This window comes from Pecten maximus, chromosome 16 (assembly GCF_902652985.1).
Source record: "Pecten maximus chromosome 16, xPecMax1.1, whole genome shotgun sequence".
Lineage (NCBI taxonomy): Eukaryota > Metazoa > Mollusca > Bivalvia > Pectinida > Pectinidae > Pecten > Pecten maximus.
The window spans coordinates 5567939-5589512 of NC_047030.1; the positions used below are offsets into that span (position 1 = coordinate 5567939).

The window sequence follows — 21574 nt, forward strand, 5'->3', positions numbered from 1 at the left end:
AAAGTCCAGAACACATGACATGATTGTTATGCTATGTTTGTCAATGTTATGGAAACGTTTTACTGTGTGCTACGAATGAATCAAACATAGCGATGATTCTGATTGATAACAATTGCATTACTATGTCCTGTTTTGGCGTTTTGTTGATAATCGTCACTACAAAGTTTTATACTTTGTGTCAGAATTGGTTGCGAACCAATCACAGAAAAGAATTTGATTTGAATATGCTATTACTTAACTGAACATATAGGGAAATGGGTAAAAAGGGGACGTATTTATTGAAGAAAGACTGAGTTTAACATATGTAAATGTAAATATAACATTTAACTCTCGTCCGATTGCCCTTATTTTTGTGATCATAAATGCAATATATGTGACGGATAAATATTTATTGCACTATTACATGAATACTTATGTCATCCAAATTGCATTTATAGTGACAACAAAAACAATATAAAAAGTATATGAAAACTTGAATTAGTACAGTATACTGTACGATTGTTTATGACCTCTTGCTGTTATAAAATGTTCCTAGCCATTGATAACCTTTATGCGTCGCGATGGAAGGTTTTCTTTGACCAGTCAATGTTGTTTCGTATGTATCGACATACTTCCATATCGTGAATGACTACACATACGAAAACCTATTATAACATAGTAACCCTGCCCTAAATAAAGGGTGTTGACATGTTAGTCTAAGTTTACAGATATGCATTTTTATCTTTACTCGTCGTAACTCAACATTTTAGAATATGTCTATAAATAAACACAGTTATTTGGACACAACATGAGACATACTAAGTAGATCAGAAGGATACTAATAATGAACCCTTAGTGAGATTGGAATATTGACCGAATTATAGGTCCTTAATTTTTACCGTGTTCATGAAATTTGTTTACAAGCGGATAGAATGACAGTTACATTTATCTTTATGACAGTGAATTTAAATTTGGGACATTGTGACATCACACTATTATGACGTCATCAACGCAACATTGATTTGATATTTCTAATAAAATTATGACTATGTTTTTGTCAAAGATAATTGAGGAAAATCTAGCAATTCTTATTTTACTAGTTTGGTTGGTAAATGATTAAAAATTATGAAATAAGAAATAAAGATTACAGTTGAACACAATTCAGTAATCCAGGATTCCTGGAAGTTATCAAAAGGACATCTTCGCAATAACAAAAATGGATATATTCAGTATTATGTGGATGGGGAACGTTAATGTCATTTTTCTTCAAATACCTTGACAGACTTTCAAATTTACCACTAGTATTTTAAGGTCGACTTTGCGGAAGCAATATGACTAAGGCCATGCTGATGGACATTCAACAAATTGGGGACATTTCAGGACGATGTCGTCTAAAAAGGTGTCTCCTTCTGATGTCATTTAGGTCAAGGGTACATTGGTGCTAGATTATACATCATCTGGTTCGTAAAACGACCACTTGGCCGAACCAAATTCAAATGTAATTTTAGAAATCATATATTGTTTATAATATGATGCTTCGTATATTACCTACCTCCCGGGTAATCATCGACATTAACAAGACAAACATTCAATACACACAAAACAGCATTAAACTTCGTTTGTTTTATTACAGTGATGACAATAATAAAAACCAACGAATGATTTAAGTGTTAATTCAGCTTATCTCGAAATAAAATTTTGTGAATTTACGTTGCGTTTTTATTCATTTGCTATGCCATTAACCACGTATTATCGTATGTTAGTTAAAGAATTACCACTAGCTACACATTTTTTTCGAAGCATATGACAGACTAGCTAGACCTCGTTAAAATGTGGAGCCAGGTGACCAATGATTGCTGGTCGACTTGGTCAGTATTGTATTGTATTTTTTATTATTATTTGTTTTGTAACAACACACGGAAGTGATAGATACAATATATTTTGACATGCATATGTATGATAAAGTATAGGAACAAATGATTCGATTTAGAACACTATGGTAGAACACGTTAGGATTTATTTCGAATAAAGAAATAAAAACATAGAGGCCTCTTTCACCGTTTTACGTACTGAAGCAGATCTACTACCCTTGGGTATATAATGGTGTTTTTTCCGGCTGTTGAGGGATGAGAATTCACGATTTTCATTAACTCATCGAGGGCTTGTTCTTTATTTTCGTCTGACATCCGGGCAAACGCAGATAATGTTGAATAGAAGGTTTTCATGTCCTCCATCGTGTACTGGAAATGAATTTCAATAATTCGGATTAATGAGGAATTTGCTTTGAAATGATAAGGGAGTCTGTCATTATAAACCATTTCAAATGTTTATACAAACAAAACAATTATGTTACATAAGAGACACAACATATCTTAAATATTCTATTATTCAAATATTGCTTCTTCCTGAAATTAACGTTTAAGTTTTTACAATGAACTGATAAGCCAGGTGTTAGTACATATAAAATGTAACCGGATGTGATGTCCGCATGCCAAGGTAGGATATTCCACTCTGATAACATTAAAAAAATATCCAATGCTAAATAGATATATGATGTTTAAGGTTATATCTACTCCTTCGCACGATAATTATTTTACATACATAATATGAAAACGCCGACAAAGATTATTTCAACATGTACAATTAAGTTCATGTACAGGTACCTCAGCAGAGGGGTAGCCCAACTGCTTCCTTGTTTCAAGCCTCAGTCCAGAGTATGCGTCTATGGCGTCTTTCCACCAAAACCTGACATACTGTGGTTCGTCATCACTGTAGAACGTCAATGCCTTTTTAGTGACAGCATCCACCCAGTCAACACTGGTGTCTGGAATGTTCCACACCAAAACTGGACAAGAAAAAAAGATCAACATAATTAATTCGTAGCTCAACGGAGACAAAATGGTAGGTATCAATAGTTTAAAGTCATAAAAACCATAGTATTGTTGCCTAATTATGATGCATGTCTGACAGCATCACGATTTGTGCATAATTGATATTGTTTCATAATTTGATATAAGAACACAGCTCCAGGTATAAGATATTGTCTATATATTGTCTCTTATTGACATGTTGATACAGAACTTTGCACTTACTAAGGCTTCCGTTGGGTTTTAAAACTCTCGTGATTTCCCTCATCGAAGCCTCATTAGCAAACCAATGGAAACACTGAGCAGCCACAATGCCCTGAAATTATACAAACCATATATTAAACACACTTCAACACACAAAACTGTTGTTCAATTTGATGTGCTATATTTTCGAGATTATCTCGGAAACTGTTGGCAAGTGAAACATATTGCATAGCAATGCCGTATCAAAGGACTGAACAGTAGATACAGGAGAGATGATACTGAAGAAGAGAATTATCATTTGATGTTTCTCATATGTCAATATTCAACGAACTAACTTGTATAGAATTATCTGGAAACGGTATAGAGTCTGCTGAGCACTGGGTAGTTTCCACTCCTGGACATTGTTCACGCAGTGTCGATAGAAATTCTGCCATTGGTTCGGTAGCCACAAATTTCATTTCCTGAAATATAAGATGAATCTATGTCATTAGCATTGTTCTAAAAAGGCCTATCGTGATAATATGTTTCCAGTTATAAAATATTATCAATCTACTTTTAAGTTTTTTTTTTGCATATAAATTAGCATACACTAATGCATAATTGTATTATAATATTGCTTTGCTATTATGATTTAAAATTGGTAAAAACATACTAATAATATGAAATGTAACAAACATCGTACTACATGTACCTTACTTTTTGACCTACAAACTGATTGGTTTTAAAACAATATTTGTTATTCATAAATAAATAAATACATTCATAATTAGTTATTCAAAAATAAAATACATGATTTTATATAATAAGGAATAAATCTCCTAATTAATTAACGATAGGCTGTGTATTGTCTTTGATTCATTCTAATGTCAAGACGTACGTTACTAATGTGGCAAAATGTACTATACAAAGAAAAACTCGCTAACCGTATTGCTTTAATTTTCAAAATGATCAGTTTCTTCAAAATTGAAAGATCCTAATATTTTTTTGTAAACCATATAAAGCTGCATTACAATGAAAGCTATCAAATTTAGTGAACATTGTGAATCTCTTGTAGAATCGGATTTTTCTCTTTCAGTCGTTTTTAAGACATAAATCCTACTCTTTCAGAAATGTCAACGCTTTGAAAGGCTACAATGGATTGTATTGTTCAATGTTATGTTCGTTATTCTTACCGGCGGTAACGCTTTCTGTATGTGTCTTGTTAGTTTTCCCGTTCCTGCTCCTAGTTCAAGAATATCACAGTTTCCATCTCAAACAAACAAAAACAAAAACAAGATATATTATTTCATGACGACTGCCTTGAAACAAAGATATATTAATAAAAGTGTTTGAAAGAAGAGGAGTGTTATAATTCAAAACAGAATTGGAGAATTTCAACATCAATAAAGTATTAATAAATTTAGCCATTACACGTAATGCACAAAAAAATCTTCAAGGTAATAACAAATTATCATTTTCTTCTACATTTTTAATGGTTTTAATTTTATCAAATTTATAAGGAAGCTAACCTATTAAAAACAAACTACAACCTACCTCCATTGGACCCACTTTCAGCACTGAGCATGCGTATAATCTCTGACGTTGTTTCCGGTGTGTAGTCTGGTCTGTATTTGTCATAATTAGAACCCTGCAATAAAATCAGTGGTGTATGTTTATATACAGAACGCGTTTAATCATTGTTGCTTTTATACTTCATTACTGCTCAGAAATTTCGAACAATTCAGAGTAATATTTGTTTTTCTTGTTCATGAACGTTTTGTTTATGTTGAAAAACACCAGTTTATCCTATTGCTGAAAACATGTCCAATAAGCCATGTGTTTTTGCGTCATTTTGATACTACCTAATCAAAGCGAAACTTTTGAAATACGGATACGCTATTTTGTAATGTCATTCCATACATGCAATAATGACTTATTTGCTGACTTAAAAGGTTAATATATCATATCATGATATGTGTATCTTGAAAACATTATGATATGTCAACTGAAAATATGTGAAACAATATCTTTACAGCGTTATAATATATAACATAGACAAACTATAATGTATGAAACCGCCCTAAACTCAACATCATGATAGTATCAGCATGAGACCGTCACATTGAGATCATGCATGTCTGGGAAATAGAAGAAACAGAACGGAAACGCTAAATCTACGAAAAAACCCAAATGCATTACAATGCATTCATTTGAACATCACAGCTCGTAAGGCAGTGTCATCCATGCTGTCGAGAAATGAAGATATATAGGGACTATAATGCAGTGCAGTACTGTAATCTGTATTTAACATCGCGTACATGATACATATAACATTAACTCATAAGAGCTATTATCAGGACAAATGTGATTTCACATAAGTAAGAATATATATATATTGATATATTCTTAAATCAGAAGATACCTGGATATCTTTTACATATTTTCCGAAGGCTAGTCATGTATATAGCGTACGTACTCCTATTGAATTATGTAAGCGAATACAGCAGGTAGATTAAGTTAGGGACGAAGAACATATCGGCGATCAATGAAATTATTATCATTTAACCATATATCTTCCTGTATATAGACAGCGTCTTCATTTAAAATAGAAATATGAAAATTATTATCCAATTCTACTATCAAAATTAATAAAACCTTAATATTAAAAAAAATAATATGCACAACTATAGTAATTTATAAGAAATTCGTTAAGCTGATGATACGTTACTCACACTATCTCAGTAAGACAAAGACAGAGGTTTAGTGTGATTACAGTTACTTACATCTGTAAAACCTTCTTTAACTATCTGGAATAGGTTGCTTCTCTTCTCCGCCATTTTTCTTGTCTGGTGTAAGATAGCTCTTAAGGACACCTTGGTCACCATGTACAAAGCCTCTAGTTATGTCAGCTTAATTTCACAAAATGGAGTATACCTGCTCAGCTTTGTTGACGCTAGCCGTTAGATATCTGAAATCTGAAATCTGGACACTAGTATATACATCACACCCAGTTCCCATATGTAATAAAAGTTGGGTCAGCCCAGCATATTCACGAATAAAACAAAACTTTAAGGACTGTTGACGGTATCGTTCAAAGATACGTGATATGGTATATGTGTCCCACATTATCCCCTCGTCGGTTTGACCTATTTTTAACATACACATATCACTTGTTATCTAGTAAGGTATGAACCCTTTTGCTACATACTGTGAAACATCTATCTACCTGTGTTTTAGACAAATTCACGCTTATCAATAGATGAGGCGCCTAGTGCACAAACCAATGCACAATGAATCAGCTAGTATGTGTGGTAGCTGCCATTGTTTGTTTACGTTTTGCCTTGATAGTGGCCCTGTAAATCGACATGTACGCCCGAGAAGTTCCGAATAGAAATAGAGGCACAATGAGGGGAAGCAATATGTAACATATCAAATGATTTTGAACGAACCTGTCTGGAAAAGTGCTGAATGACACATATAATATAGTTCATTATTTATTATTATATTCATTTTTAGTGTAATGAATTAATTGCAAAATACTTGATTAATGTTTCAATCCTGATAGTGTGTACCCATATATATGTATATTTCATGTTGCAAACTATAATACTGATTCAATAAAACTTGGGTAAATATGAACATAAAATAAGAACAGTTAGGTATTGGAACCACTGAGCTTATCAATAAGCATCGAAAACGTCTGAATTCAAGGAAAGCGAATATTCCAAACGAGACCAATCTACGTCTCTCGAAAACATGTGCTGCAAATTTCTGCATCAGTAGTCGAAATCTGTCACGGAAATCGTATGGACTTGTAAACACCGTAGTTTGGCGAAGCAGATGTTACAATATAGACATGGGAAATTTATAATTAAGGAAACTGAAATCATCACGCTTTTCATACAGCTGCTGATAACATCTAGGTAACAATTGTTGTTTACTAAGGTATAGTATCCTTGATTTCATATTCTACAAGATACATCAGATAGACCTGGTCAATAAGTTGTTCCTCCTTGTTTTTAAGGAAATCACATCGTCAATATACCTTGAAATGATATCGCAATCTTAAATAATGGTATCAGCGATTCATCATACATGTATAATATTTTATAAAATAGATCAAAACTGTTTTAAAAAGGCTATGGGTGAAAGTTGGTAGTCCAGCTTTGTATATTAAATTTGATATAGTCTGTTTTCGTTTTCCTATTTAGTCTTTAATACCCAATATTTAAGATAAATTCCAGACAGTGCCCACGTGGATGCCGGAGCAATATACGACACTGGAGCTATCTTAGGTAGTGCCCTTATAGTATGGCTATATATGGCGTGTACATGATAGGTAATCAAACAGATACCCTATCAAACTCGACACTGCGGAACTGTTATCTATCGACTAAAGTACATACAGACTGATTCAGACTTGTTGGATTTATTATTGTTCGGATGGGTGTATCTTCAGTAGTAGTAGAAATGAAGTAATATGGCTGCCGCTTTAGTACCCGACGAAGCAGACAAACCACATCAGGGATGCTCGTTTCATGGTGGAAAATCTCTTATTTACATATGCGAAGACGAAGAGTGTTCCAGACAGAAACAACCGCTTGCATGTACTGACTGTGTCACTTCAATCCACAAAGGACATAAGCTGGATTTATTGGCATCGCGAGTAATCGAGAAAAAAGAGACCCTACTGAAACACATTGAATTGCTTGAAAAAGTTTGTGGCGGTTTCAGTGACGATGGAGAGAGGATCAATAGTTCACTTATTGAGAATGAAAACGAAACCCAAATAATGCTGGATGCCATTAACAGTAGCGAAGATGATCATATTAGGCTAATTGATTGGATCACAGAGGAGAAAGTGGCCCGCTGTGTTTCTACTGGGAAGCAGAATGTAGAAACTTTGTTGAAATACAAGTCTCAGGTACAGATACAAAGAGAAACACTGCATAGCTACTTGTCGTCAGAATGCAAACAGAAAGTTACTCAGGGAACTGATATTGAAGTGTTCTGGATGAAAGACAATACATCGGTTCCTGCCCTTCCAAAAAGTCCTAGTCTTCCTTCTCAGTCATTTCAAAAATGTATCTGTACAAGAGACAAATTGAAAAATGTAGTCGGTGAACTGTCCACTGAGCCAGTCAGCGATACGGCTGAAACCACTCTGACTCTCGGAAAACAAATAGGTGTTCAGGAAAAAACGAGGAAACGTAAACTATCATTGACCTCCAAGATAGCATGTGAGACAGTCCCACACAAATTATGTGCTGGTCAAAACGGAACTTTTTGGATTCGCGGTGAAGATAAAGTCTTACTTTACCGACTTGATTATTCCGGGAAAATCGTCAACAGACTCGAATGTCTTGTGTCCATCACTGGTATGTGTGTTTGTCCAGTTACAAATAATGTTTGGATTTCCGGTGGAGATGGAAGCATAAGAGAAGTGTTTTTACCCCAAATCTTAGTTTTAAGATTTGTTGTGGAGGCCGTACCAACAACAATATGCGTAACCAGGAATGAAACTGTGGTTGTTGGTGACATTATGTATATCAAGTTATATAGCCTGAATGGGAAACCCATATGTACATACAGTAAAGATTCATTTTTCTCACTATCGTTTAAACCTCTGTACCCTGTAAAGATCGTACAGTGTTCTTCATCTGAACGTCTGGCAGTCTTATGCAGCACTCAGTCTTCAAAAATGAAAGATGGTAAGGAAATCCTTGTCTTCAATGAACGGCTAAAGCTCGTCTCGGTTGCTGTCTTAAGTCAATACGCAGACACTATCGACATTTTCTATATGAATGAACTTATTTTTGTCCTGTATAAGGCTATGAGAATCATTGTTTTTAACGCAGAAAATGCAAGCAATGAAACAGCTGGTTTGAAATTGAGAAAAAATATCATTTCAATGACTTTATGTGGAAAGGATTCTTTTGCAGTTGGAACTCAAAACGAAATCCGAATTTACTCTTTTCTGTAACAATGTATAATACGTGTAGATTGTAATCAGAATACTTAAATGAGATACCCAGTTGATGAAATATTGTTTTCGCAAAATAGGACGAAGCAATTGGATTGATACCATCAATGGTGGAGATTTTTGCTATAGTTTTTCTGTTTGCCAAATGCCGGTTAGGCTTATGTGTAAGAAAACGATATCACAATATTTTGTTCATTTTCAAAATGTAATAATTTAAACTTCAGGTTTGAAGTAGCATGCTTGTTGTTTTAGATCGACAATGTAGTCTGCTGCTCTATCTGTAATTGTTGTTCAATGTAGGTGTTTTCTTATTTTTGGCAAAATGCAGGTGCCTCGAAATTTTGACAATTTGTAATAATGTCGCTTGGATATAACACGACCTTTCCTTTTGTTTTGATAACCGTACAAAATCAACAAACCGAATGTAATTGATAGTAGCTTATGTCAATTTTTCAGTAATTCAATTTCAATGTGGTTTTGACAGATCAATTACTACATGGAATCAAACAAACGAAAATAGAAAATGTACTAGATACTTCATTAACTTGATTGAACCACAATTTAGCAAGTGTCGCATTGCAAAAATTATGTATAGAACTGTTAAGTATATAAATGTATATTACTCTTTTCCCCTGTTCTTATTGGATAAGCGACCGTCATGCGCTGGTTGATATATATTACATATCGACATGTAATCTATAAATTTTGAACTGGGCCATTCGGACCTCTGTGTTTTTATATAAGATACTGTACATGTATATCGACAGCCACAAATGAAAACATGATGATGTATTTGTGATAGTAGATAACTTGGGATATTCTAACTCTGTATTTTGTGTTTTTTGAAATGTTTTATTTTATGATACTCTGTGAAGAAAAAGAAATGTTTTCTGTATAATAGGTTAAGAAGTATCATTGATTTAATGTAGATATGTACAAATTTGAAAATGTGAGGACCTTCTCCCTCGGTTAATATTTTGTATTTGGTTGGTAAACACTACATTGTTCTCATGAAACGTCCATGATTGATAATTAGTTTAGCGCGCTCCTTACTGTATAAATTTCACTACGTTATGATGCATTTGCTATATATGTACAGCACGGCAACCATTGAATGTCCATAGATTCATCTTAGAGCTATTGTAATTTCAAGGTCATACGCTAATATTTGAGAGTGTCTAAGGAAGTAATACATGTTTTTTTTCAGACATCACAGATAAAATATTCAATGACTGATAATGTGTCTTAATTTTAGTTTAAGAAACATCTAAATAATAACAACTAGTTTCTGTTTTTGAGATTGTTGATTAATTATTTGAATTCACGATACTGAATACATACATTTTTAAATCAATATTGGTACATCAATGCAAAATCATAAATATGAACAATATCTACTTTGTATACGGTTTCTCAGGTGTACGTGAAACTATAACAATTTGCAATCTCGACATATCCCGTCTACTCTCAGAGGCAAACCTCTGATTTAAACGGTATGCAGACGTCATGGGATCATGTCAACGTCGGGGCTTAAACTATCGACCAATCGCTCTCTAATTGGATACACAGCTGGCTTAGTGAAGGCCGTTGTGTATTTTAATATCAAATGTTTACACACTTTGCGCTTTTACCAACCTTAAAAGTTTCAGCTTCTCTTTTCATCTTTTAAATTTATAATAAAAACTAATTACTGTAATTGCATACCGTAAAATGAGTATTGTTTTGGTTTTATAAGCGATCACTTTAAGACTACATTATTTTTTTCTGTAATTTAGATATTTCTTATTACTGTGTTGTTTAATGGATTTCTGTTATTATGATGTCACCATCTGAGCTAATAGAATAACATTATATTCGCAATCGAATAGATTTTGCTTTCTTGTCACTTCACTTTCTTGGCAAGACCAATGACACCGTCATTGTTTCACCGATACACCTCGAATCAAACTCGTTCTTACGACTTTGATTTTAATTTTCCATCTCTTATATGCGGCTTATTTTGTGAGTTAGATTCCGAATCGGCCTATATGTTACATTGTTACACTATGTTGTTGCTCTTTTTTTTTATCAAATATAATGTACATATGGTATTATCATTTTCAAATGTTGTTTTGAGTAAGAGCATGTTCTGTTTAAGAAGCAGTGGATGCTGCAACTACAACGAATGAAGTATTTTGACATCGTGTCATTATTGATAATGAAATCAGTGATAAAATCTATATGAGATGTCGGATCAATCAATATTGTATGGCTTAGATAATTAGATTGCATGTATCCATCTTTTCCGCAGAAAATAATCCAAGGTACACTGGTGTTTCAATGGTGCAAGTTCTGTTTCTGTTCAAAAAATATAAAATCCTGAAACAGAAAAAAATAGATGTTTATATAAATATTGATACATTCAAGATGATAATATTTACTGTAAATACATTTCTTACATACCTCTTACATATCAACTTGTCGTCATAATACCGACCTATTAGAAATAAAAATGGATATACGCCCCTACTGTTCAAGTGAATATGAAAACCGAATAAACCGAGTTACTTCCCTTTAAATGTGAAAACTATTATGTATTGTGTTACTTGCAGTACCGATACTTTATTATCTAAAATCTTTAAAAAGATGAACTCATTAATTGATTTGATGATTTGATCATCAATACTTTGAATTATTTTTTGTACATATGTAAGCATATATACTTCAACTGCCCTAGAATGAACGGAATTACAAAACTTACTAAAAGAAGTGTCGGCTAAAATGATAACATGAACTTTTTAAAACCTAACAATACTTTAAACATAAGTCACAGGTACAATTTAATTAATTAAAATAATTAGTTAATATAAGATTGTGAATTGTCTATACACGTTACATGTACTTGTCAGTGCTGTGTTGTAATGTGGAAAGTACCTTGTCTAATTTTAGTAACGTAGTGTCATGTACGTGTAGTCCATACTGTGTATGTCCATATTTGGTGGTGTTTACGACTTATATGTAAATTAGGGTATGAAAGTGTAGGAAACCGTGCAAGAGTGAGAGCGAGAATAGTAAAACCGGTGAGTTAGGGTAGAACGCCGCAGTAGCCGTTTATAGTTCGGTAGGACATATCCTCTGGGGTCCGGTGACCAATTATGTAACTGACATGTGTACAGACTTGCCGTTTTACCAGACATAACTGTCTTGGAAGTAATGTTATCCTGACAAATATGATAGAATGACTAATAATTATAATTTTATTTAATAGATAGAATTATTACAGTCAGTGAATATTTTGTCGAGTACATGTAGGCTACGTATGTATATCATACTTATACAGGCTATTTTGTGTTTCAGGGGTTTTCTTTTGTATCAAGTTATGTCCTTATCTCCGGTAATAAAATATAGAAAGAACCAGCAGGAGTGTGCTCGTTTTCCTTCCTGTGACACATATGCATTATATAGAGGATCTGTCATGAGTTTCCCTTCATATTAGATTTATGATACGAGTTTTGAATTTTTTATTTTTGCGAGCCTCTGGCGAGCAAAAATAAAAAATTCTAAACGAGTATCATAAATCTAACATGAAGGGAAACGAATGACAGATTCTTTTTATCATATGACGTTTTCTTTCATCATTCCCCATCAAAAACTGATTTTCTCTTTTGCCTTGAATCGTCACATCTCAACCAAATCACCCGAACCTTCGAAGTAGGTCAATTATACCGACGAGAGAAGAAATAGTTCTAACACAACTGACTCTTGAAAAGGATTCATTTTATTAAATACACGTCTCAAAACAAAATTTCAGCATTTTTTCATTTAATCTATAATAGATAAATTGTCCTTGGTGTTTGAAACAATGAGGAAAATATTTTAGTTTGAAAGTTCATGAGCGACTGGTTTTGATGTGACGAAGCCGTGACGTCACTTGGCGCGATAATGGAGGCTTCGTTGTACAAATGTCTATTCGCTGTCGCTGTCGTACAGAACCATTGTACGGCGCCTTTTCACTGCTTTGTGTTTATCCTCGTCCTCGCGGGAGTTTATGGAGATGTGAAATGTTCCACCGTGAATATTCCCACTGAACATCGTGTTCAGACTGCCGTGAAAAGCGACTTTGGATGCCGATTTGTTGGCAGTGTTGTTTGTTTTGACATTACACGTGTTTGTCGACGACAGTGTCAGCATGTTATTCTGAGTAACCGTTGAAGGCAAGTTGTAAAAAACTACATTGCCGTTTTTCATGAGGATTTTATTAAATAATGTTATTATTTGTTTATTTGAAAAGAATCTAGACTAGATATGTCTCATCGGACAACGCAACCGCAATTTTCTATCGGAGTTGAAATATGTTACTAGGGGTCATAAAATAGATGTTTGCCAGGCCTAGTTTAACATCTTATAGTATAAATATAATTAAAAAACTTAGGATGTTTACATCTTGGATTTTATCTTTGATTGTACAATATGTTATGTTAATAGACCAATTTGTCGTTCAGTTGATTTTTTTTCAAAGTTTACAAGCACTAGTCGCCATTTTTACGAGTCGTAGTAAAAAGAAGTAGGTCGTTCCCACGCGTATGAATACAGTTCTCACGGAACCAGCCAATCAGCGTAGCGGAAGGTGTTATTACACTAGTGTCATAAAGAAAATTTATGTGATGGGTTTATGACACCGTATAAACGGTAGTCATATGATAAATCAATGTATTATGTGTCCTCTTTATTTGTCATTTTATGTCCTAACAATATAGTTATTCCAGTAAGCATACATTATCAAATACCTTGTGTAACATGTACCTCATTTAAATAATAATATGCTTACAATGAGGAAAACGGCTCCCAGCATCACTGCTTTCAACTTGACATCCAAATCCATTGGAACTAAAACAAAAAATGGAGTTTTTGTGAAATTTATGAAATATTCTCTGAATGTTATCATTGCTACGATTTCGATACATTAAATAAAATATTGTATAGTTATTTGACTTCAAATTATTTTCATTTTTATGGGACAAAAAGACAATACAACAAGAAACAAACGATTTGAACTACATAAGTTGGTTGAATTAACATTTGTATTGGTGTCACATGTTTCCAGAGCAATGTCATAGCTGTACTTCATTCTTGAGATTAAATTTAAGATCCGAAATGGAAAGGAGCCAAACTTGCAGAAAATTGCACGGCCTCAACATTCATTCGGAAATACGTATATATAACATTATCCATAGAACTTAGATGAGATTAGGCATAAGTCATAGGTTTCGGTGTTAACATGTAATCTAAGAATACCGGACTTTGACTGCACTCTGCAGCTTAATTCTAATGTTCAAACATCAAACTCATGTGGTTAATGGGGAAACTTGTTAAACGGTTATTGATTGATCATGATTTTTTGTAGATCGCTTTTGCAATAGAATATCGACTGTTTACATTAAATAAATTACCGCTACCACGATATGGTCATTGTATTAAGAAAATCCATCTGCAATGACGTATGCTTCGCAAAGAAATTTTAAGTTCTAAGCGTATCAGGCAAAGTTATTTTTATTTAAAGTTTAAAAGTCTCCATGCAAATCCATATTTTAGTATATAATCTGCACTGATGTGAGCTATGGTCTATTCAGTATGGTTACTCTATGATGTCGGATTACTTCCTTGTTCCTAGGTGTCGTAAGGCCAAAATGACGTAGTTTAACATGCAATTATGTATTTCTTTTTAAAAATAAAATCATACCATCTTTTGAACAGCTTCTGAATCGATTGCCAAAAATGACACACTCACATTACAAACTACAAATACTGTTTGTGAAAAGCAAGGTTAACGAATATAAGCTTACAATTAATTCCAAAATTATCGACCTCTGTATTTAACTCCCTTGTAAACCCACTCCATTTCTTGCTGATCTTTCCTACCTCGTCTGTCCAGTCCTTAGACCACACCTGTAAAAGCATAATTTGATCATAGTGAGTGTCGCTGTATATAACCTGTAAATGTATGTGAAATGCATCAAATATAATTACATTATACAGTGTTTCGTGTAAATCATACAAAACACGCCTGATTTTCCTTTGTTTGAATTAGGATACCTATTGTCACCACCACACATCACCAAACCAAATGCAATCATTGCATCGTCATAATAAAGCATAATTAATGGTATGGTTTTGAATGAGGTCATTAATTCAGAATTTCGCAACGTCTAATATATGAATCCACGGAAAATATATATTGTTTACTTTAAAGATTTGTAATGAGTTTCATTATCGATAATGCTTCTAACAGTTTCTGTATCTCTATATTTGATATTTAAATAATGGAATGTTATCGAAAAATATGCTTCTAGTATTAATCATAATGTCCTGAATGCCTAACAGAAATTAATACAAAATCTAGATAATATGTCTTATGATCGTTGATTACCTGTAACTTTGTCGGGAAACTTTAAAATGACCTAAATCGTTTGCATCTAATGCGCCATGAGGTTTAACCTTTAGCAGTACTTACAATAAAATCTTGGTCCCAACAACATCCATTCACCACACAACAAGGACCCTTTATGTTAAATACAGTTTCCCTGCTAGCATCTCTGATGCTATAGTGGGGGGTCCACAGTGACCGCCTACGAAACAAAGGGGATAAGCTGGTGTTAGATTGTATTTAAACAAATAAAATATCCATATATTGAGGAAATAAGCCCCAAATCATCATCATCATCATCATCAGCAGCAGCAGCAGCAGCAGCAGCAGCATCATCATCATCATCATCGTCGTCGTCATTGTCGTCGTCATCATCATCATCGTCGTCATCATCATCGTCGTCATCATCATCATCATCATCTGGTTATTGCCATGCTATTTCTCAAAGAAGTTTGAATACTATATAATTATACCCGGGAAAAGGTAAATTCAGTTCTTGTTCTTAGAGATTTACCATGTGTATTCTGAATTTGAATAATATTTTGGTGTTTTGATTGTTATACTTCTAAAAGAAACACTTCTTTTTTTATAAAATGTGAAGCAAGTATTATCAACGTTTATTGACATGCTATACCTGTATCGGATAGAAGCGCACTTGGTGTCAACACATTAAAACAGACTTACTCTTGTCGTACATATCCCACAACTGTCCCTACAGGTGCCTCCACAGCTATTTCATGGGCCCATGCATCAAAGTTAGCCAGCCAGCATAGTCCGACGCAGCATTTAAAATCTCGAACACACTTGATGATCTCCTACAAACATGCACGTGTTATTAAAACAAATGGGATGTGCATTTAGACCAGGAGGTAATCCGTTCAGGAATTGAGGAAAGAATTTGCATATACCCATATGTCGTAAGTACGGGTGACCCCGTGTTTCAATCACAAGGCCTGATTCATCAACTGCATGCTCCCAAAGGTTAACAGAAAGATGAAGTGGAGGTCAATAACTAAGGTGTTTCTTTGTGTGCGTGGGTATGAAGTACATTAAGGGATATTGAAGGGCTTAACGGAATAAATGGTTAAGATCTTCATAATATTCTCTTTTTTCTTTCTATCAACGAAATCATTTTGCGTTCGTTATCATTGATGTGCGACTCGGGAAACTATATGTATTCTACTATCTTAATGGCTGTTGAAAACCTTAATAAAATAAAGGATGTGCAATCTTAACAGTGAACTGATGAAACCGTTGCTCAATGTACTTATAATCATCAAGACTACCTCGACTATTAATTGATAGGTGTATATGTATTAGGTTGTTATTTTATAGTAAAATTATATTGTAGCAAGATTTTGGGTATCCTCCCTTTCACACTATGTTCTCATGTTGTACCTCCCAGATATCTTTACATAAGGCTTACACATGCGAGATAATTAATTTACATGTGTGATCTACATGTACGTAATCTGTAACTATCTTTAGCCATGTAACATACCTGTCCGGTATTGTCTGTAATATGGAGACTAAAACCTCGGCTCGACCCACAGCATTGGCGCCCACACATGCCGGATTCTGTCAACCAAGGAACTATTAATACGAGCACCATATCAATGATTACTTGATTTTGTTTCAACATCGAAAGGGCCGACTACGTTCCTTGTCAATGATAAATTAACCCCTGAATACAACGCGTGATAGGGATTTAGTTACACATTTCATTGAAATACTTTTAGGAGTAATCTTAATGATGGCAAATCAATAACATCTTATCTATATTTTTTTGTAGAATAAGTGTGCTATGCTAACAACTTTGGGACAAACGTATATGTACAGTGTGGTGAGTTCGAAAATAATGCGGTTGATGATTATTATGGGTAAAACAAGTTTAACATTTGTAATGCTCTTCATTGATTTATTAGTTTACGGTCCATCAATAGTTAAGGACAAAAAACCATTGACATACGATGCTCAAAATAGTAAATAGATAAACGCATATTCCCCTTCAAAGTGCTAGTTCTGAACTCAAAGGTCTAACCATAACGCGGTGGTGATAATCTTAATACTACTGACTCACCTTCCGCTGCGAAATAGACTTGTTGTCCGTTTGTATTTAGAATTTTGTATTTGTTGGCAGCCTCCCAACCCGGTGAACACTACAAAATAAATGATACATATCAGAGCTGCCTTCTATACAATAACCATTTACCGACACATATTGTACATGTAGTGATATATTGGAGTCATAATTACAATCGGAATATCATTCTATATCATATTGATCTATTCGTAATACTCTGGAAAATTCGAAAACAAACCTACTTTATTAAAACAAACGCCTGTAGATTCTTAGGAGTAAAACTGACTTGAAATTACGCCTTGTTTGAAAATAGATAATTTGTTGTTAAGTTAATAAAGTACATAATAGTGTCCAAGGGGTCGGATTAGAACATGTAATGGGTGTTTATCATTATTCCTATACTTTGGTTTCTACACTATTTTCCAACCAAAGCTTTTTGGATGACACCTTCATCATCAGTCTACATATAGGTGCTATGTTATGGAACGTAGAAGCACTGGATTTGTCACATTTAACACATTGTAGCACATAAAGTTTGGTAAATCGTTTACAATATAAACTCCATCGAATGTTAGCTTCATTCGAAAATAGAACTTTTCTTAAAAATAAGCATGTGTGCGCAAACTATTTAAGACTATTTTGGAATTTTAAGGGCATATTCTCATGAAACTCTTTTAAGATGTAAAATTTGTATCATAGGAAATGTTGGTAAACTAGTTGATGTCGGCGAACTGATAAATGTCCACAGATTTATAACATGTTAGAAAATGACAATAAATTGCAAATGTTATCTACTGAAAACACCCTCCAGTAATATTGTTTAAAAAAGGACTAAATTTTGAGTATACAAAAATAGATATATATAAACGGAACAGATGTATTTTAACTACGGGCTAATTCCCTATTATCTGAACAATGATTGTCGCCCGTTGAAATTGTATTTTACATGATTAAGAATATCATCCCAAAACTTCCATTTATTAATATCTATTAATTTAACTGAAATTTGACTCAAAACAAATCTTCAGAATGTATGTTTTACAGTGTTAACTGAGGGAGGATTATGATACCAATGACTTTATACACGTGTCCTGCCTGTCGTAGCAGGAGAGGTCTATTTGGGTACGATGTAACCCATGGTTCTATCAGCACATCTAACTCATATCCACACCATTATATCATAGTATCAGGTTCTACATCTCTAGAAGGTCATATGTCAAGTTTTATATTATGTTTGATATAGTAATGGATCCCTTATTCGTAAACGTATATTCTATCGTTATATACCTTCGAGATTTTCCATTTGTTGCTTAATTATCAGCTGATCCAACTTTGTGAGATATTCGAGACCTTTCGGACAACCGGCTATTGAATCGGGTCGTTTCATCCACTGTATCAGATGAGGTGGACCTGGAATTTTGTTTACAAGGGAAGCTTCCATCTGGGCATTGCCACCTTGTAATACATGAAAACAGTCCAAATAGAGTGTTTTTAACATATCAAAATATAGCGAATGCATACTCATTATTTTAATATTTTTGTATAATTTGGTATCTTGAATCTTTTTGCAAATTCACTGATAACATACCAAACTTGATATGATGTGTAAAACCAGGTGTGGTGTGAGGGTAAAGGTATGGTACTCCTCAATGAGCTATCAAAAAGTTATTCAAAGTGGAAAATGACTTCATTTTAATGTTATATAAGGATGTGCAAGGTCACACATGCTTTAAGCATTTTCCTTTACAAATTAAGATTGAGATACTAGGGTTTTTTAAGTTTGATTACTTGTCATGAATAAGTGAGGATTTGCCCCTTTTGGCCTGATTACATAAAAGGACATGTACAGTGTCCGTAGATAAATGAGCCTTTCTCATTCGAGAAGATAAGTGCTAATTGACATCTATATTGAATAACATATCCATTGTATGCCCTATTGTTTTATCATATACTGCCCTTAAAGATGCAATATTTTTTCAATGTGATATTTGAATGTTAAATTCCCATATATCATTGTCTAAACAATGTTGAATTGATTGCGACCTACATATTAGACAAGGCGAAAACCGGAGTTGCAGTTTCGAAACAAAAAATACCATTTATTTTTTACACAATGTTATATCGGGGAAAACAATACATATTTATGTTCAGATACCATTTATCTCTGTATTTGTTGCTAGATTCAATGTTGCTATAAATCGTATCTACCAGTTTCAAGCCGAATGATAGAAACATGTTTGTATCAGTAACGAATGATTACCCTAACATTCCAATTTTCCATCGATAACTCAAATTTCAAGAAATGAAAAATAAACTCCAATTCTTTGGAACAAATGTCATAATGACACGTTAATACAACAACATGTTCAACGAAATGCATGGGTGCATTGGTGCTAATTAAATATTAATTCATCTATTTTTTTTTATTTTTCTTATACATGCATATGAAGACACAACGAACATCTCTATTCTGACTGAACTTACCGTTAACTGGTACTTTAATGACGGTGAAACCCTTGACATGTCTCTGTTGTTTTGAAGACATAATTATCTGTTGAAATAAGACAAAGCACAAGCTCTTGCCTCGTAATATTTAATCACATTGGGAAATCTTCAGTGTAATGCCACAATTCCGTATAACGACGAATACATTCCGTACTATCCAAAACATCAGTATGCACGAGAGTAAACAATATCGCAGACGTCTTTTAGTGAAGTTCGAATCGTTTATGCACTGATCCTCGGTATGAAATCGTCGATGTAAACAAACAAAACAGAAGATGTCGCTCCAACTACACCATGTGTTAAAAACGTCCAATTGACTCCAAGTACACACACCAGTTGTAATTGCCCAGACATGAACATAAGTTTTAAGGTGCGTACCGCTTATTACTCTCCTATAAAATAAATTTACGAATGGAATCACTTAACTTCCCGGCGTGCACCTATGTTTCTCGCAAACGTCTAAGTCACCTGGAACTGTGTTGCCTCTGGGGTTTCTTCACAGTTTTACTGTTTATCAGGTGGCACATCTAAATTTATCCTGCAGTCGTTTGATTGCACTGCTGGTCTTATCATTCTGGCGCGTAAAACCTCTCTGTTATTTTTATCACCAAAATATTTACGACTTTTTCATTCTCCTGCTATCTTGAAGTAATTGCCCCGCTATATCAGCATCATCCTAACGTTATATTCTTCTTTCCATTGAGTTCTTACTTATCTTTTTAAACGGATGATTTTTTCCAGTTTTATGACAAAATAAGGCCCCTGATAAAAAAAAGCATGCTTCATTTATCTTGAAGATTACAGAACATGCAAATTAAATCATATCAGTAGATTTGTATATAGAAAATACCCGTATCGATTAATACCCTGTTCATACCATTCATTATTATTTGTTTATCTAGTTTAATGAATATCCTACTTTCAATAATTCGCTAAAAATGCACCATTATTTCTTGATTAAATTTAATCAAATATTTTTTTATTTACTAAGAAGTTTGATGATTCTAATAATTTAAATGCTTTTTTATACGTTTTATAAAGAACTGACATTATTTACAGAATTCTTCGGCCGAAAGTTCAACTCTTTCCACTTTATTAAGAATATGTTTTGGTTACACTAGCAACTATCAAAGATCGGATCTTTAACCTTAAGTTTTATTTTTATGAGGACACTTTGAATGACACTGTACTGTTATTATGTGTGTTTCGTTGTTTATGTTGTAACATTCCTTAGGTTATATTTTCATTATAAGATATTCTTATGTAGTGGTATTGTATCAGCACGAGGTTTTTGACGTTACTCATATTTATTTTAGCATTATTGCTCTCCTCTGTGTTAAAAATAACCAGAAAGTGCTGACTTGTGAACAAAAATGTAAATCATAAAATGAGCAGTGAGTCTCGAAAGCATGTAAGGAAAAAGGCATGTGTTCTAGAAGATCAGGCGTCGCTAAACACAGATCCCGCCATATACTTATGTAAATAAATATAGTTCAAATGATGTTATTATTTTAAAATGAAATCGGGAAAAGGACAGCGAAATCACTAGGTATATACATTTATATGAACGA

General features: G+C 33.7%; 2 protein-coding genes across 2 annotated transcripts; both read right to left on the reverse strand.

Moving 5' to 3' along the window:
• Positions 1-2033: 2033 nt before the first annotated feature.
• On the reverse strand, positions 2034-5866 carry LOC117314561 (uncharacterized methyltransferase C25B8.09-like). The gene is made up of 7 exons (XM_033868627.1): positions 5813-5866; positions 4584-4677; positions 4223-4299; positions 3386-3511; positions 3072-3162; positions 2643-2824; positions 2034-2219 (listed from the first exon to the last, which is right to left on the reverse strand). Exons 1-7 carry the CDS (start codon positions 5864-5866, stop codon positions 2034-2036), a joined length of 810 nt encoding a protein of 269 aa, XP_033724518.1.
• A 3127-nt stretch (positions 5867-8993) lies between these two features.
• Positions 8994-20442, reverse strand: LOC117345209 (phospholipid scramblase 2-like). The gene is given in 10 exon segments (XM_033908227.1): positions 8994-11370; positions 13820-13878; positions 14835-14937; positions 15503-15617; positions 16100-16230; positions 16917-16993; positions 17496-17565; positions 17567-17574; positions 18786-18953; positions 19983-20442. Coding segments are annotated over 10 exon segments (834 nt in total). The 5' UTR covers positions 20044-20442; the 3' UTR covers positions 8994-11328.
• Between the last annotated feature and the right edge of the window lie 1132 nt (positions 20443-21574).

Excerpts from the sequence above, each read along its gene's own strand:
- LOC117314561 (XM_033868627.1), bottom strand. The coding sequence starts at position 5,866 with ATGGCGGAGAAGAGAAGCAACCTATTCCAGATAGTTAAAGAAGGTTTT. Across the intron at positions 3,512-4,222 it reads TACAGAAAGCGTTACCGCCG|GAAATGAAATTTGTGGCTAC; the intron begins GTAAGAATAACG and ends CTTATATTTCAG. Across the intron at positions 2,825-3,071 it reads AAAACCCAACGGAAGCCTTA|TTTTGGTGTGGAACATTCCA; the intron begins GTAAGTGCAAAG and ends TTTCTTGTCCAG.